The sequence below is a fragment of the Gobius niger genome (genome assembly GCF_951799975.1).
Source record: "Gobius niger genome assembly, chromosome: 24".
Classification (NCBI taxonomy): Eukaryota; Metazoa; Chordata; class Actinopteri; order Gobiiformes; family Gobiidae; genus Gobius; species Gobius niger.
In genome coordinates, this window is record NC_136875.1 from 10,377,706 (window position 1) to 10,393,193 (window position 15,488).

Sequence of the window (15,488 nt, forward strand, 5' to 3'; positions counted from 1 at the left end):
ACCTTAAACAGTAAAATAAACATACGTCACGTTAAAAATGATAAAATTAAAAATCTAAAGAAAGAAAAAAATCCACTCATGTCAGTTGTCCCGTCTGACATCTCGCGACATTCCATCATTGGTCCGTGGAAAGTGCTAATGCTAAGCTACCTCGGTCTTGTTCTGTGTCATGTAGTCAAATGCACCCCCAGTCAGTCTTAATGAAGACAAGACGAGGGTGATTGCAAAATGGATCTACGACACATCAAGGACGAGGTAATTGCATTGAAAATAAAATTGCTTTGTGTAGATTTACGGCTTATCTCTCATCTCCTCTGCGCACAGATGATGGCTAGTCCTATTAGCGAAACGATGAGAAAAGTTTATACTGCAATAACCAATGCCACAACAATGACCACTTTGCCCTTTTTTGATTGTTTTGCAAGTCTTTAGTTTGCATGATCGCTTTGATCGTTTTGTTATATTGCGTAAGCGCTGGTAGCGTTGGTGAACTGGGTCATGACAGAACAGCACTATGACTATGCATTATGACTAGTAAATGAACCGTGATTTATTGTGACATGAGCTAAAATGCCCAAATCTTCTCATGTTTTCCAGTCTCCGCTATTGCAGGCGATATTCAGCCGAAATTCAGAGGAGGTTGCGTTTCTTCTGAGCCATAATGAGGACGTCAATGTACTGGTAACTTGACCTATACTAGAGTTCTTAGCATGGGCTTATTCCTACTATATACATTACTGTTATTATGACACCAATCTCTCAAGTGGATGTTTAAATAGACCTCGTTTACGTGTTCCCAGGATGAAGAACAAAGCACACCACTTCATGCTGCTGCTTATTTGGGTGATGTCCAGATTATGGACCTTCTTCTTTCCTCAGGTGTGAACAAAATAATAATAAGAAAAAATATAAAGTCTGTTTGACAAGAGTTTCCTTATATGAATCATGCTTTTGTGTCAGTTATATAAATGATAAAATTGCAGTAATCAACATTAAATGTGTTACTCTTGCGGCAGTGGCATCAGTGATATGAATGTATTTCTCTGCTTTCTACTAATTATTTACCATCTTTTTACCATCATCATCTTTTATTGTTGTTATACAAGTTAACGTTTTTCCTACAGGTGCCAACATTAATGCCGAGGACCGGGGTCTGCTGACTCCTTTACATAGAGCAGCAGCATCCAGAAATGAGGTATGCTGAAACGTATTGTGCTGTTTATTTGTTTGTTTTAATTATGATTAAATGGTAATGTTGTTTCTCAGAGGGCTGTGGAGTTGCTGCTAAAACATGGGGCATTTCCTGAGCCACGAGACAAATTTGGGCATACTCCGTTGCACATGGCTGCTGCTAACTGGGCTATTGGCTCCGCTGAGATCCTCATTTCTCACTTATGCAACGTTGATGCTGTCGAAAAGCTAGGACGGACACCTCTTCATCATGCAGCTCACAGTGGACATACAGAGGTGAGTAAGAGTGCAAATGAGCAGCAACTGTTTACAAAAAAGTGACATATATTTCTTGTTTGCAGATGGTGAGCCTGCTCCATCGCAATTCTGCAAATATTGAAGCCAAAGACAACAAGGAGAGGCAGCCGATCCACTGGGCAGCTTATCTGGGTATGATAGAGTATCACTTTAACAGCACACGTGAGACTACTAAAAGCATTTCAGAATCAAAACAAACCCATCCGATAGATGACAGCGCCAGCTGTCTGTTCTTGTATGCACTCTTATGTGTTGAAAGTGGGGGAAAAACAAGTGTGGATGAAAGCCTGGTTGTCAAGGTGCTACAAGAGCGGTTTACACTTGCCATTGTCGCTCCAAATGTCGTGCTTTCCCAAAATATGTGAAAGGCAAATGGGGCTCTAAATCGATCTTAAAGTCCTCTACTATGTCCCCGGCTTTACAGCGACTTTAATGTAATGCCGTTCTCTTTCAGGACATGTGGAGGTGGTGAAGCGGCTTCTCTCTCAGGGCGCTGATGTGATGTCGAAAGACAAACAGGGCTACACTCCACTTCACGCCGCTGCTGCCGGTGGACAGACCGACATGGTCAAATACCTGCTCAAACTGGGAGTCGAGGTAATGGGGCGTGGAAACCTATCGTGCACATACTGTTTTTATTTTCTTAATACATTGATTCATCCATGTTGTAGCCATGTTGTAGTACCAAGATCGTATAATCCAATGTTCCTTAAATCTGATTCCCAGAAGAAAACATTTTTTTTAATCTTTTGTTATATTTTTAGATGTTTTTTTAACATGAATTCACTTGAAATATTCACTTAAACTATTTACATGATGAAGTCTTCAGCTATGTTCTTCAGTGGTTGTATTGCGGTGCACTTGCTCTTCATTTCACCGAGAGAATGAACGAGTTATAAATAGTTTGATAAAATTAGGCCTCAGTCACAATGTCCTCTGCCGCCTCTGCTCTTCTGTCACTACATGAACTGCTGTGTTTATAAGTCAGCAGCACATGTGATGGCAACTGGAAACAACCCCATTAGTCCTCTCAATGATAAGCATGCACATCATTTTTTCCCCTCTTAGGATTTGTGTGTTAAATCAGCTGACAAGCACACAAAGTTGAAATTAGGTCACAATATAAATTTTAAGCCACTTATTTACTTGTCAACAAATTAACATGTTTCACAAGTTTTCATTGTCACAGACACAGAGTTGCTAACCACAACTAGTGCAACTGCAAGTTCATGAAATTAAGAATTATAATCTTTTGCACAGTATTTTTTCTGCATGTCTTGAGTTTACACTACACTGAAGGAACTGACTACAGCAAATTTTGTTCCACCACAAGAAGAAAATAAGGTTCAGGGCCTTTAAGAAAGCTACACTATAATTTATGCACATTTTAGTTTTGGCCTCTGTATGCTTTTACAAATTGAAGGTCACTTTCTGAATTCTCTAGACTTCTGACTTTACTGTTATATACATGTTGCTGCTATATGTATTGGTTGTGATGCGGATATTTTGTCCATTCATATTGCAATAACATATTTTTACAGATTGAAGCCTGATAAAACTATGCAGTTCCATGCTTATTGTGAACGCTTCCCCTCAGACCGATGAGCTGAACGTATCCGGGAGTACGGCGCTACACGTGGCCTGTCAGATGGGGCAGGACTCTGTGGCCAACGAGCTGGTGAACTGCGGAGCCAACATTAACCACCCGAACAAAAGCGGGGACACTCCTCTGCACCTGTCCGCCGCCTCCTCGAACGGGACCCTGTGCCTAGAACTGCTCATCAACAATGGAGCGGACCTCAACGTACAGGTACACGCATGATTACTTTTGGTAACAACTCCCGTTCTGTAAGACGTCAACTACTGTTCTTCATCTTCTCTCAGGATAAAGAAGGGAAGAGTCCGTTACACATGGCGGCTATGCACGGACGCTTCTCTGCATCCCAGATCCTCATACAAAATGGTAGCTATTGCCTCAGTTGTTGCATCCTTTAATAAGTTTTGAAGCATTGGCCCTCAGCTGTTTTATCCTGCTCCGTTTCCAGGGGGTGAGCTGGACTGTGTGGATCACTTCGGGAACACTCCTCTCCATGTAGCGGCGAGGTACGGACAGGAGCTGCTCATCAGTACATTACTGACCAACGGAGCCGATAAAACAAGGTACATGACTGTTCAAGCTATTTGAAATGTATTACTGCCCCAAGTATAAAAATGTTGTGTAATAAGTTTGTAGTTGTCCTGAAAAAGACTGTAATAATGTATTGACTAATCAACAAGAGGCTCAGTAGTAAGGATGGGAATCTCACGATGCGATACACGATATACATGGCTCATGATAACGATAACCTTACCATATTAAAGACATTATTTACATTTGTTTTCATGTGCATTGTACCCCTTGTTCTTATATGAGTAAGTGAATCACTGATCCCTGACTTACACACTCAAAATGGGCCTATTGATTTGGCAGTGACATCACTTCATTTACATTATAAGCAAGAAACTACAGTCCTGTTTCGAAAGGTATAAATCAAACATAAATTAGTCTGATTTATATAAAAACTAGTACATTAAAAGCTTAACAACAACTACTAGTAAGTGCTGCCCTCTACTGCTCTGACTGTGCCATTATTGGCTCTATCTAAATTGAAATTAAAACAGTTAAAAGCAGTGGAGCATTGTTGCCTCATTAATATGCATAACGTTGGTCATTGATATGTATGACATAATCAAACATGCCATCACTGGAATTAAAGGTATCGTATCGTCTTACAAATATCGCAATATTTTGCTAAATCAATATATTGTCACACCTGTCCCTACTCAGTACTAGGGATGTCACGGTTACCGGTGTAGCGGTAAACCCTGGTAAAAATGTTGACAATAATAACTACCGTCTTGTTTTGGAAGATATTTTTCAAAAACAAAACGGTACTTATTATTGTCAACACCGCGGTGGATTACCGCGCCCGCGGTTTAGTCAAAGTGAGCCTTATGAGCCGCCGTCTCATCTGCTGAAGTTGCCGCGCAGGCGCCTCTGCAGCTACAACCAAAACAAAACTTTCACGCGTAACGCATTGTGCCATTGTGCGGAGGGCTATTGCAATCTTGCAATAGATTCACTCTCGCCGCAGTATTATGAATTTATCAATGATCACTGTCTGTTGGCATTTTCCCAAATCTGCAAAGCGAAAGCTCACTGGATGGACACAAACTGAGAACAATATTCCTGAATCCTGATATAGACGGTTTATCTAGTTCAAAAATATTCTTCTTCGTTTCTAGCACTATAAATAGTACATGTAATACCTTGAAACGATCAACAACACATCGTTATAGTTCCTTTACTTTGATGTGAAAAGGCTTTGTCTGTATTTTTTTTATGTAATAAGCACTGTTAAACTTTTTTGAAACTATTTCAGTTTGTGCAGGACTATCAATGCTTTCTGAACATATTAACACACATTAAAAAAATACCGCGATAATACCGAAAACCGTGATAATTTTGGTCACAGTAACCGTGAGGTAAAATTTTCATACCGTGACAGGCCTAGTAGTACTAGAATGCTAGAGCGACAACTAGAGCGATCATTTTTGCATCATCAAAATGTTTCATGATTATTTGCAATCAAATCAACATTTGAATTTGAAATGTTGCAGTTGACAAATTACAAAGGCTACAATTATTTTAGGTAATATTCTTTGCAAACAACAAAATATCTGGTCTCCGTGGGGTCTTACCCTGTTGTTTAGACCTTTGCAAACAAATATACAATAAGCATGTGATTTCTTTGTCAGTTTTATTTTTCTGTATATTTCTAAACCTATTTCTCTTCCCTCTTCAGACAGGGCATTAATGGGATGCTTCCACTTCACCTTTCGTCGCTCTATGGCTTTCCTGACTGTTGTCGAAAGTTGCTGTCTCCAGGTACAAAAGAGATTGCCTCGTTGTTATCATCTTTACATCATCATTGTGGCCGTGACGAGGATTATAAATATGAATTGACATTGTGTGGTGTTCCTTAAGGCCAATTTTACAACATCATGCCGCCTCTGAGCCAAGATCAGACCTCTGGGTTTGACATCAACACTCAGGACGAACACGGGCGCACCTGTCTGCACGCTGCTGCCTCCGGAGGGTGAGAACAGACATTACATTTATCACAGACAGACTTTTCTTGGGAAGAGCTGACCAAGACATGTATTTTAAAACAGAAACGTGGACTGTCTGAACTTGCTGTTAAATTGTGGAGCTGACCTCGATGCAAGGGATAATTTGGGAAGGTAAGATATGATTGCCAGTTCATTTGTATCAAAGTATTATATGGTTTATTTTAAATGATTTTGTAAATAATACAAATTTCCCAGCTCTGAGTGTTCTTTCTCTCTTCAGATCTCCCCTCCACTACGCTGCGGCCAATGGGAACAGCCAGTGCACCGTGTCCCTGGTCAGAGCCGGGTCGGAGGTGAACGAGAGGGACTTGATGGGCTGTAGTCCCCTGCACTATGCCGCAGCGTCTCTTACCTTTTCTGGGTAAACATTTGCAAAAAATAGAGCTCTGTCTGGTCACGGGATGGTTCTTCATTTTTGTAAGATGAGGCCGTGGCGTTCCATGTCTTTTTGCACCGCCCTTTACTTTATGTCGCTCACATTTCAGTTGATAACATGTACCGAAATCTCTCTAATGATGCAAGAATACTCTTACAAGTTTTACAATAATGCTTGTTTTTGCAGAGAAGACACAGACGCAGATCCCGACTCGTATCTGGAGAAAGAACGAGAAGCCTCCTTGTAAGTAAACCATTGGCCATTCCTTGTTTTTCTAGCTTGTAGCTTAAGTCTATCGAGCATTGGTGTTGAGGTAAAGTATGGACAACATTCAGACGTTGAATGACAAGCTTGTTAAGTTTGGTGATAAAGTTTCCAGATTGAGATGGTTTGGACATGTTCAGAGGAGGATCTGTGCATGTACGAGTAGAGCTGCCAGGGAACAGCCTACAGAGCGATTCTTCTAATGAATTTGGGATGTCGGTATTGTCTGCTGTTGCAGGTGCCTGGATTATCTGCTTGACAGTGGCGCAGACCCCACTCTGAAGAACAGTAAAGGATACAGCGCAGTCCACTACGCTGCAGCTTATGGAAACAAGCAGCACCTAGAACTGGTATGAGACATGTTATGTACTTTTTTATTATTACTGTGTGAAGCTTTTAGTTTAACTAATCCTGCATACTCTTTCAGCTACTTGAAATTTCCTTCAACTGTCTGGAGGAAGTAGAAAGTAATTTTCCCGTCAGTCCACTGCACTTGGCTGTAAGTGTCCTTCTCATTTCGCCCACTTCCCAAATGCATATCTGCGTTTTTATTCACTTGTCCCTGTTTGCTGTTGTCCCAGGCCTATTATGGTCACTGCGAGGCCCTCAGCCTGCTCTGTGAGACTCTGGTCAGTTTGGACGTTCGAGACGCTGCGGGGCAGACGGCGCTGCATTTGGCCGCTCAGAGAGGACACTCCTCCTGTGTGGACGTCCTGCTCAAACACCAGGCCTCCTACGCCGTCAGGGACCACAGGCTCAAGAGGACGGCTCTACACGCCGCAGGTATCAGACCCTTCAGCAAATCATCGATCTCCAGTTAAACTTATCATCTGCGACCTCTTCACCTCCAAACCAGCTCAATACATGTCCAACTTTAACTTCTAATTTGTTGACAGATTATTTCATGTGCTTCATAAATGATCTTGGCAAATGAATAATGGATAGTGTTTCCATTGTCATTCATGTTGGTCACGTTATTTCTGCGTCCCAGCGGCGGAGGGTCACATGGACTGTCTGCTGTTGCTGGTGAATGGGGAACAGAGCGCGGACGTCATCGACCTCGCAGACACACAGGGACAGTGAGTGACCCCTTTATGCAGTTTTAGCATCGGCTATGGCTCCTGAAAACAACTTTCACTTTATTTATTTCTTCCAGGACGGCTCTGATGCTGGCGGCTCTGGGCTGCCACACGGACTGTGTTCATATACTTCTGGAGAAAGGAGCCAAACCGGACACAGCCGACAAAAAGGGCTTTACTGCACTGCACAGAGTGGTATGTCTTTGTAATGGAAGAAATGATGACCAAGAATATCGACTAATTTTGTGTTTTAAACCGATTAACGTGTTATTCAACAAAAAAGGTCTAATTAGTTTAGCCCATGTTAAAGGGATACAATAAAGCAACCTTACAATGTCGACTTTATAGCTAGAACAAGCAAAAAAAAAAACAGCACTAAGAAATGTATTTAAAGAATCTCTGAAGAGTGATGTAATAAAGCAGGGGTGGCGAACACGCGGCTCTTGGCCAATCAGAGTGCGGCTCTTTGCATGACTGGATATGTTTAATACAATGCGGCTCTTTGCAAAATAATTGGTAGCGTACATATTTCCTATAATCTGCAACAGTCTTTGAGAACCTTGAAATAAAATCCAACCATAGTCCTACAGACCCTGTTTCCCATCTCTACACACATGAATGAGAGTCTGTATCTCCCTCCTTGTCGAGGCGGCGTGTGAAAGGTGCCCGTGCGGCAGCCTCAGACAAAGCGGGATGTAGGTTAAACAACAGTCAGGCAGAATAGATTGTGGCACTGGGATCAGCTTCTGTCGTTTCAAATTTCTGATTAGCCTACTCTCTATTTGATGAAATTTGGCCTCATATTTATAGAAAAAGATCAAAATTAGGAAAGGTTAAAAAACAGAGCTCTTATATAACATATGATGCAAACCGTGACATCGTAAAGCGGAAATATGCAAAGTCATTGACTTTTCTTTCACATGTGCTGTAACTGTAACAAATGCAACATAAAACAGAATCTCAGACGTCCTCCAGAGGCTCCTGATTAAAGTTTATGAACTTTGTGCAGCCTTAGGTGCGTTCTCTGCACAGTCCAGTCAGGATCAAGCTGCAGGCACTGAGCGCACAGGCCAGGGGCGAATCAGGGAAGGGGGCTCAGGGGGCTCAGGGGGCAAGGGCCCCACACACAAACACCCTCCAACATTTAAAAAAAAAAAAAAAAATCTAATTCTGTCTCAATCAGAGCAGAACAGCACAAAACCTTTACATCTAATACAATCATAAAAAAGAAAAAAGGCATAAAGTTATAGTTTATTTTGATTAAATATAGCGGTCACATTATATTTAATCACAATAAGCTACCGCCCCTGGATCTTGCGAATGATTGGTGCCTTTGTGGCTCTTCACAGGATCAAGGTTCAAAGGTTCGGCTCTTGGCCTCCGACCAGTTGGCCACCCCATAATAAAGTAACAAAACAAATCTTCATAGCTGGAAATAGCCTAATATCTACAATGTTAAATGGCATAAGTAGTGTGTAAACTATACTGATGAGTTCAGCTTTTTTTATTGCATTGAACTTATGATAATATAGGTCAATTTAATATGAGTGAGGAAGTAGCCTTTTTAGTGGAACTAACATATGAAACAACGTCAAACGGTATTGTTACGTGGCGAAAGTGGTTGTCTCTCTCCCTAGTTCCGTTAGATGCTGTATTCCATGTAGAGATTGTATTTCTAAAAAGAAAAAAAATGAAACAATTGAATGACCGTAATCTCACCGCACCCCCACCCTCCTGTCCCTGCAGTCCATGTTGGGCAGTGAGGAGTGCCTCTCTGCTCTGCTGGACCACGGCGCCTCCGCTCTGTGTCGGGACTCTCAGGGAAGGACGCCGCTGCACTTGGCCGCCTCCTGTGGCCATGCGCCGTTACTGCACGTGCTGCTGAAGGTGGCCGTGACCTGTGACCCCCTGGACTCCATGTTGGACTTCAGAGGATACACGCCGACGCACTGGGCGGCCTACCACGGTCAGACTGGCATGATAAAGCACTGTCTTAGAGTGTTTTCTAATGAGCTGTTTTCTGTATTCAGTTTTATACAGTCATTCATTTTTATCACCAAAGTCAAACAAAACACAGCGTTGTAAAGTTGCTAAGGGTTTTTTCTGTTTTTGTTCTCTGCAGGGCGGGAGAAGTGCTTACAGATTTTTCTTGAAAATAAAGTCGATAGAAACCAAGAAGGAAACCCTTTTTCACCGTTACACTGTGCACTGTGAGTACCAGACGTTCGATACATCGGCCACTTTTGTATCTAAAAAAGGCTGTCAAATAATCTCCCTCTTGTTGCAGAATAAACGGTCACGATGAAGCTGCTAAAATTATCTTAAAGACTATTGGCCCAAAGAGTGTTAACATGCAGGACGCGAAAGGAAGGTGGGTTTGTGCTTTTCATATTCAGATAAATGTTCTGTAACGTTTTTAATGCATCACCTGTCCACTGTGACGGGCAGGACTCCGCTCCACGCCGCCGCGTATTCAGGAAACCTCTCAGGACTAGAGCTGCTGCTGTCCCAGGGCTCAGAGGTGAACGCCGTGGACCACAGTGGCTGCTCTGCCCTGATGGTGGCGGCAGAGTGCGGGCAGACCATGGCTGTCGGTAGGTCGTCATGAAAGCACCTTTATACTCGTCTTTAAACTCTTTTACCTTTTGTACTGATTAGTTGTGGCTCTCATTAAGCTTGTGTTTGTTGTTCTTTTGTTTCCAGAGTTTCTGCTGCACAAAGCCAAATCCGACCTGACTCTGGTGGACTCCAGCAATAACACGGCCCTTCACTTGGCCTGCAGCAAGGTGACTTCACACAACCACACCTGCTGCACCTGCTACACCTGCAAATGAAGCTACACTGTAATCTCAAACGGCACCAGGCTCGTGTCACAAAGCCTAAAGAGCTGGAGGACAGACCAGAGTTAAAGAATTTAGATACATGGCATTTAGCATTGTGTTTGGATTCTTGCCTAATTCTTCCAATGAAAATTAAGGTCCACAAAGCTACATTAGGTAGATGGTAGGCAGAGCCGTGGGAAGATATTTTAGTTAGGGGGCGCTGAGGGACAAAATTTACCCCCAAAATACTTTTTCTGTGCATAAATCCTATTTATTAACCTCTTAACTCCCGCCTGAACCGAGAGCATTTTCTCCAGTTCAGCTTTACCCAAATCCTGTAGGCCAGTGTAACGCCTCATTTGAAAGACCTACAAAACTAAATTGATCTTTTTCCTCACATCAGATTTTTCTTCATCACTTTTTTTGTTGGGCAGTCGTCTCATTTTTCTCAATTTTTCGGCTAATTTTTCTCACTTTTTTGTCAAATTTTGGTTAATTTTTGTCATTTTTCGTGAGTATTTATCACTTTTTCGTCCATTTTTTCCTCCATTTTTTGTCAATTTTTCTCACTTTTTTGTCAATTTTTTATCACTTTTTCGTCAACCCAGAAGCTTTTGGACTGGGGTTAAGCCAAACTGGAGAAAATGTGCTCGGTTCAGGTGGGAGTTAAGGGGTTAATATTGCCTGCAGTTCACAAACTATCCACCAGGGGGTGCTGCAGCGCCCTCAGCACCCTGGGTTCCCACGGCCTTGATGGTAGGTCAATATGGCAAAAAAAAAAAAAACATTTTTAAGATTGACACACTGTGGAGTGCGTCAGACTGTTTTTAATGCAGGCTAGCTGATATCGTAGAAATGCGCTAGCCTCGCATTAGCCTAACGCCACGTAACTCTCCAAACAGAAGAACTGCATAAATTACAAAAAAAATATCTCCAGAAATTAGCAACACTCTGGATAACTAGGAAATGAAGCCCTATGTCAAAAATATCCCTTTAAGTCCTATGACAATTATTGAGATTGACCAAAGTAGGGATTGTGATTAAATCTTGATTAATTACCCAGCATTAGTAGGTGGGAACTAAAACACTCTCTGTGCCAATATAACCCCCCACAATTGACAACAATATCTATAAAAATGTTTTGTTTTTAGTTTAGTTTATTGGTTTATTTGGTCGGAACAGTGCATGTTAATGAACAAGCCACACCGGATTGTAACCTTGGGCTAATTTCCATCCGTACTAACACTCTCTTATTCATCCTGGCCTATTGTACATGTTTTTAGAGGTAGATTAAACCGGAGTACCCGGAGGAAACCTACACCGACACGGGGAGAACATGCTCCACACAGAAAGGCCCCGTCCCTGGTGGGAATCGAACCCAGACTTCTAGCTGTGAAGCTCGAGCGCTAACAGCTGCGCTACCGCGTCGCCCCATGTTAGTTCAACACTGTAGTTGCCACAGGTCACATTTTTTTAGAACACAAGTCTCCCACCATACACAATGATCAAGTTAATAATCAAAATACACCACAGGTTTTCCAGTCTATTCTTTCTTCGGTGTCAGTTTCACAGATTAAAGATGATCTCATTTGTTTGCAGGGTCATGAGATGTGCGCCTTGCTGATCTTGGGAGAAATCACTGACTCGTCGCTCATAAACGCAGCCAACAGTACTTTGCAAATGTAGGTTCCAAAATCTAACTTTTACTCCACACATTTACAGTGTGATTTTATTCGGGAGCTTATGGTTTTCTCCTTGGTTTCAGGCCTCTCCACATCGCAGCGAGGAACGGCCTGGCCACGGTGGTGCAGGTGTTGCTAAGCCGGGGGGCAGCGGTGATGGCTGTGGATGAAGAGGGTATGAGCAAGACAAAGAAGAGGATTCAGTATTAGCATACGCTCTGACAGGGCCTTCAAAATGTCTCTTCTCCAGCTCAAATGGATGCTTTTGTTTCTCTTAACGGCAGGTCGCACCCCAGCTCTGGCCTGTGCTCCCAATAAGAACGTGGCGGACTGCCTGGCTCTGATCCTGTCCACCATGAAGCCCTTTCCTCCCCGAGAAGCCATGGTCGGCAACGCGCCGCATTTCAGCCCCATCCTCAAGAACTGTGGCATCGCCGCAACCTGAAAACTGCAGTCCAAGCTTTCCCGAAAGTTATCCCAAACATATGCACAAGCAGGTCTGACGGAAACACTACGCTTTATAGACGTGTCTCGTGCCAGTCGGGCTGGGTACTGTTGATTTTAAAAAGTACGAAACCAAAAATAGTCTCTCTAGTCTCGGACGGTGCGTGATCGTTACGACGACGGTGCCTCGGAAAGTTTTGTAATCGTCGAGACTGGTTTTGGAAAATGGTTTTATATAATTCATTCACATTTTTTAATTCTGTTTTCCACTATGACCATTTTGTGTAGGCCCTCGGAATTACTCCTGAATTGACCCTCACGTACGCCTTTTTAGTTCAAGTTCTTTAAAAATATATAATTACATACATGGAAGGAGAAGGGAGTCAATTATTCATCACCGGAGCTGCCAAATTAGAATCATAATGAACTAACACAAATCACCACCTTCCTGTGGCCCCACGTGAATAAAAAAGGTCTGGACATCTCCGCTCTCGTTAATAACTGCTGCAACAAGGGTGACCAGGCGTCCTAGGGAATTCGAGACAGTGCCAAAGTCCAGGCTTTTTACCCCGGATCCCAAATCAAATCAGTTCAGTTCAGTTTATTCGGTCAAAATTATGACAAAAGATTTACATTCAGTTAAGTATACTTCTTCATAACATAACATACAAAATGACCGAAAAGGTATAGGCTGAAGCTCCAAACTCACAGGTCACACACCACTCAAAGAGAGCAGGGGTAGGAAACATAAGTTTTACTTCTGCCTACTCCTTTTCAGATTATAGTGTTTTATTTATTTATTTTTTTGTTATGGTCCACATATCCACATAAGGAACAAATTCGGGGGGAAAAAAAGACTACTTCTACTACTACAGTCAAATGTTGTATGATGCCATTTTCGACTCTAGAAGCATTTGCTGATTTGATCAAACAGAAGAACAGTTTGAAAAACAAAGAAGCAGACCAGTGCATATAGATACAGACGGCATCTCTGGAATCGCCCATATATGGTCATTTTTGAAAACAGTTAAGGGGGAAAACAATTTTGGAAAAATTTATATTTTTTCTAATTATTCAAAAACGACGGTAACAAATGCTGAAATATGAATATAGTTTTCTACTAAATAATGATACAAAGACATGGGGAGGAGCAAAGTGGTTCAACAGCCCATAAATACATGAATAACGGAGAATGCTAACTTGATGCTACATGTTAGCATCGGGCTAATGCTAACGGTTAGCTAGCGCTTGCTACAACTGCCGTTTTTTCACTTCTACTGAACAATCTGCTGTGACAAAATATCCATATGGGCCCGATTTACACTTGACTTTATTTGTGTGTGATAAATAAGTTGATGTTCCACCAGAAAATGGCTAAAAAGAGTGGAAAATTGTGTTTCTCTAAAGATTCTATTTTCCCCCTCGGCGAAGCCACGCCCCCTTCTATGACGAGATGCCGTCTGTATCTATGGCATATACGTAGACAGGGTTTCCTGGTATCAGCAGCCAAACCCCCCCCCTCCCCTGCCCTCTGGAAAAGCACCGAGAACTTTGAATTTGCTATATATAATATAAGAAGAGCTTTTTTCACCCGTGGACCTGGCAACCCTGGTAGAGGTAAATGTTTTTAACTGTTTCCATGCCAACCACATATGAGCGAGTCAGAATTCTATGGAACAAAAAGAAAACGCAAATAAATCGCCACTTCTCTGATATAAAATCACGATTCATACTTACCCCGGGTGTTATCCATCAACTGAAGCCACACGTACAAAATTCAGACTAGCCATTTGAACTTTCAGAAAGCAACGGTACCCAGCCCCGCGTGTCAAAAACGTGTTCATGCACAAAAGAAAGTGAAAAGGTCACTACACTATTATAGTCTTACTAATGTTAAAAAAAACCTCAATTTAACTATTTCCTGTTGCTTTATATTGTGATGATGTGAAGTTTTTTTTTATATATAAATGAATGAAATATTGAAAAAAAACAAGCACATTATCAATATTATACTAACGTCTCAAACCAAGGCTAAAATATCTATTTAACAACAACAAGGGCAGAAATACCTGGAGTGCCTTTCAACTGATTGGTATGGGACTAGTGTGGGCCATTGTGGCACGTTTTGGATACATATAGTGGACACTCAACAATGACTGTTAAAGAACCTTTTGTCTCCAATGGAAAACTCCTGTAAAACTGGGAGGGTTTTTTTTAGCTTTAAATAATGTTGTTCCCTCGTAAAAGACGGAGTATTATTTCACTACATTCACCGATTCACGCAGGTCTTGTTTAATTTTCGCAGTTTCTTTTACCCTATCAGCACTTCTGTTCTGTACTTCCTGGGTACTATTGAGTCATTGTTAAAACCCCAAACTGTCCTCCACATTTTTAAATAATCAAGCATTATATCGGTTCTGTGTTGAAGCTGTGAACCACGCCTCAAATCGAAACTGAAAATCATATTATATTGATGCACCCAAAAGTTCTGCTTTAAGGTGTATTTTTAAGCCCCATGTGCATGATATGTCCACTTTAAAGCAGTACCAAGTAACGTGTTTACCTTAATAAATCCTCCCCGTAGTCCCTGTGTGGGTAATACAAGTGTTTATGGGATGATTGGAGGGTCTTTCATCTCCCCCTGGTGTCTCTGGACAGAAAACCATGTTTGCAACTTGACTGCCACCGGTCCGGAGAAAGCAATACACACTAATGGAATCACGAAGAAGAAGCTAACATGCTAACGGACAAAGCTAACTGCGGGCAAACGTCACTTTAAACAGTATTTACAGCCAAGTTTGAGTGAAAAAAAATATTTCCATTGTATAATTGGATGCACAGTAACCCTCTCTCCCTTCGCCTTTCCTGTCAGCGTAGTATTTAGTCTCCAAGACAATTAATAAGTTAAAAAATCGTAACTTGCTACGACACCTGCAGTTGCGCTTATGGCCTCTAGGGGGAAGAGTTACTTAGTACTGCTTTAAAACACAGCCTTTTTATTTATTTTCTCATCTCTTTGTGCCATGATAGACCGGAGGCAGAGTCGCCAATATGTTTACTCAACTTTAAGTACTGTTACTTAAATGTAGAAGTACTGAACCGAACCATGCCATACCATGCCAATCCAGTGGAAGAATCACTCTCAAATAGAAAGGTCTTT

General features: G+C 41.8%; 1 protein-coding gene across 2 annotated transcripts; it reads left to right on the plus strand.

The window, feature by feature from the left end:
• Positions 1 to 120: 120 nt before the first annotated feature.
• Positions 121 to 12,590, plus strand: ankrd52b (ankyrin repeat domain 52b). 2 transcript variants are annotated; one of them, XM_079582258.1, is made up of 28 exons: positions 121 to 255; positions 598 to 681; positions 801 to 879; positions 1,125 to 1,195; positions 1,267 to 1,467; positions 1,533 to 1,620; positions 1,943 to 2,085; positions 3,086 to 3,298; positions 3,373 to 3,451; positions 3,534 to 3,648; positions 5,334 to 5,416; positions 5,516 to 5,627; positions 5,704 to 5,772; positions 5,882 to 6,022; positions 6,224 to 6,280; positions 6,540 to 6,651; positions 6,729 to 6,800; positions 6,883 to 7,084; positions 7,293 to 7,380; positions 7,458 to 7,575; positions 9,127 to 9,346; positions 9,503 to 9,590; positions 9,668 to 9,751; positions 9,829 to 9,974; positions 10,084 to 10,166; positions 11,802 to 11,884; positions 11,968 to 12,059; positions 12,169 to 12,590. In XM_079582258.1, the coding sequence occupies exons 1-28, from the start codon at positions 229 to 231 to the stop codon at positions 12,327 to 12,329; spliced, it is 3,111 nt and encodes a 1,036-aa protein (XP_079438384.1). In that variant the 5' UTR covers positions 121 to 228; the 3' UTR covers positions 12,330 to 12,590. The 2 variants fall into 2 exon arrangements, with proteins under 2 accessions (XP_079438384.1, XP_079438385.1); XM_079582259.1 differs by having other exon boundaries at positions 598 to 675.
• The last annotated feature ends 2,898 nt before the right edge of the window (positions 12,591 to 15,488 follow it).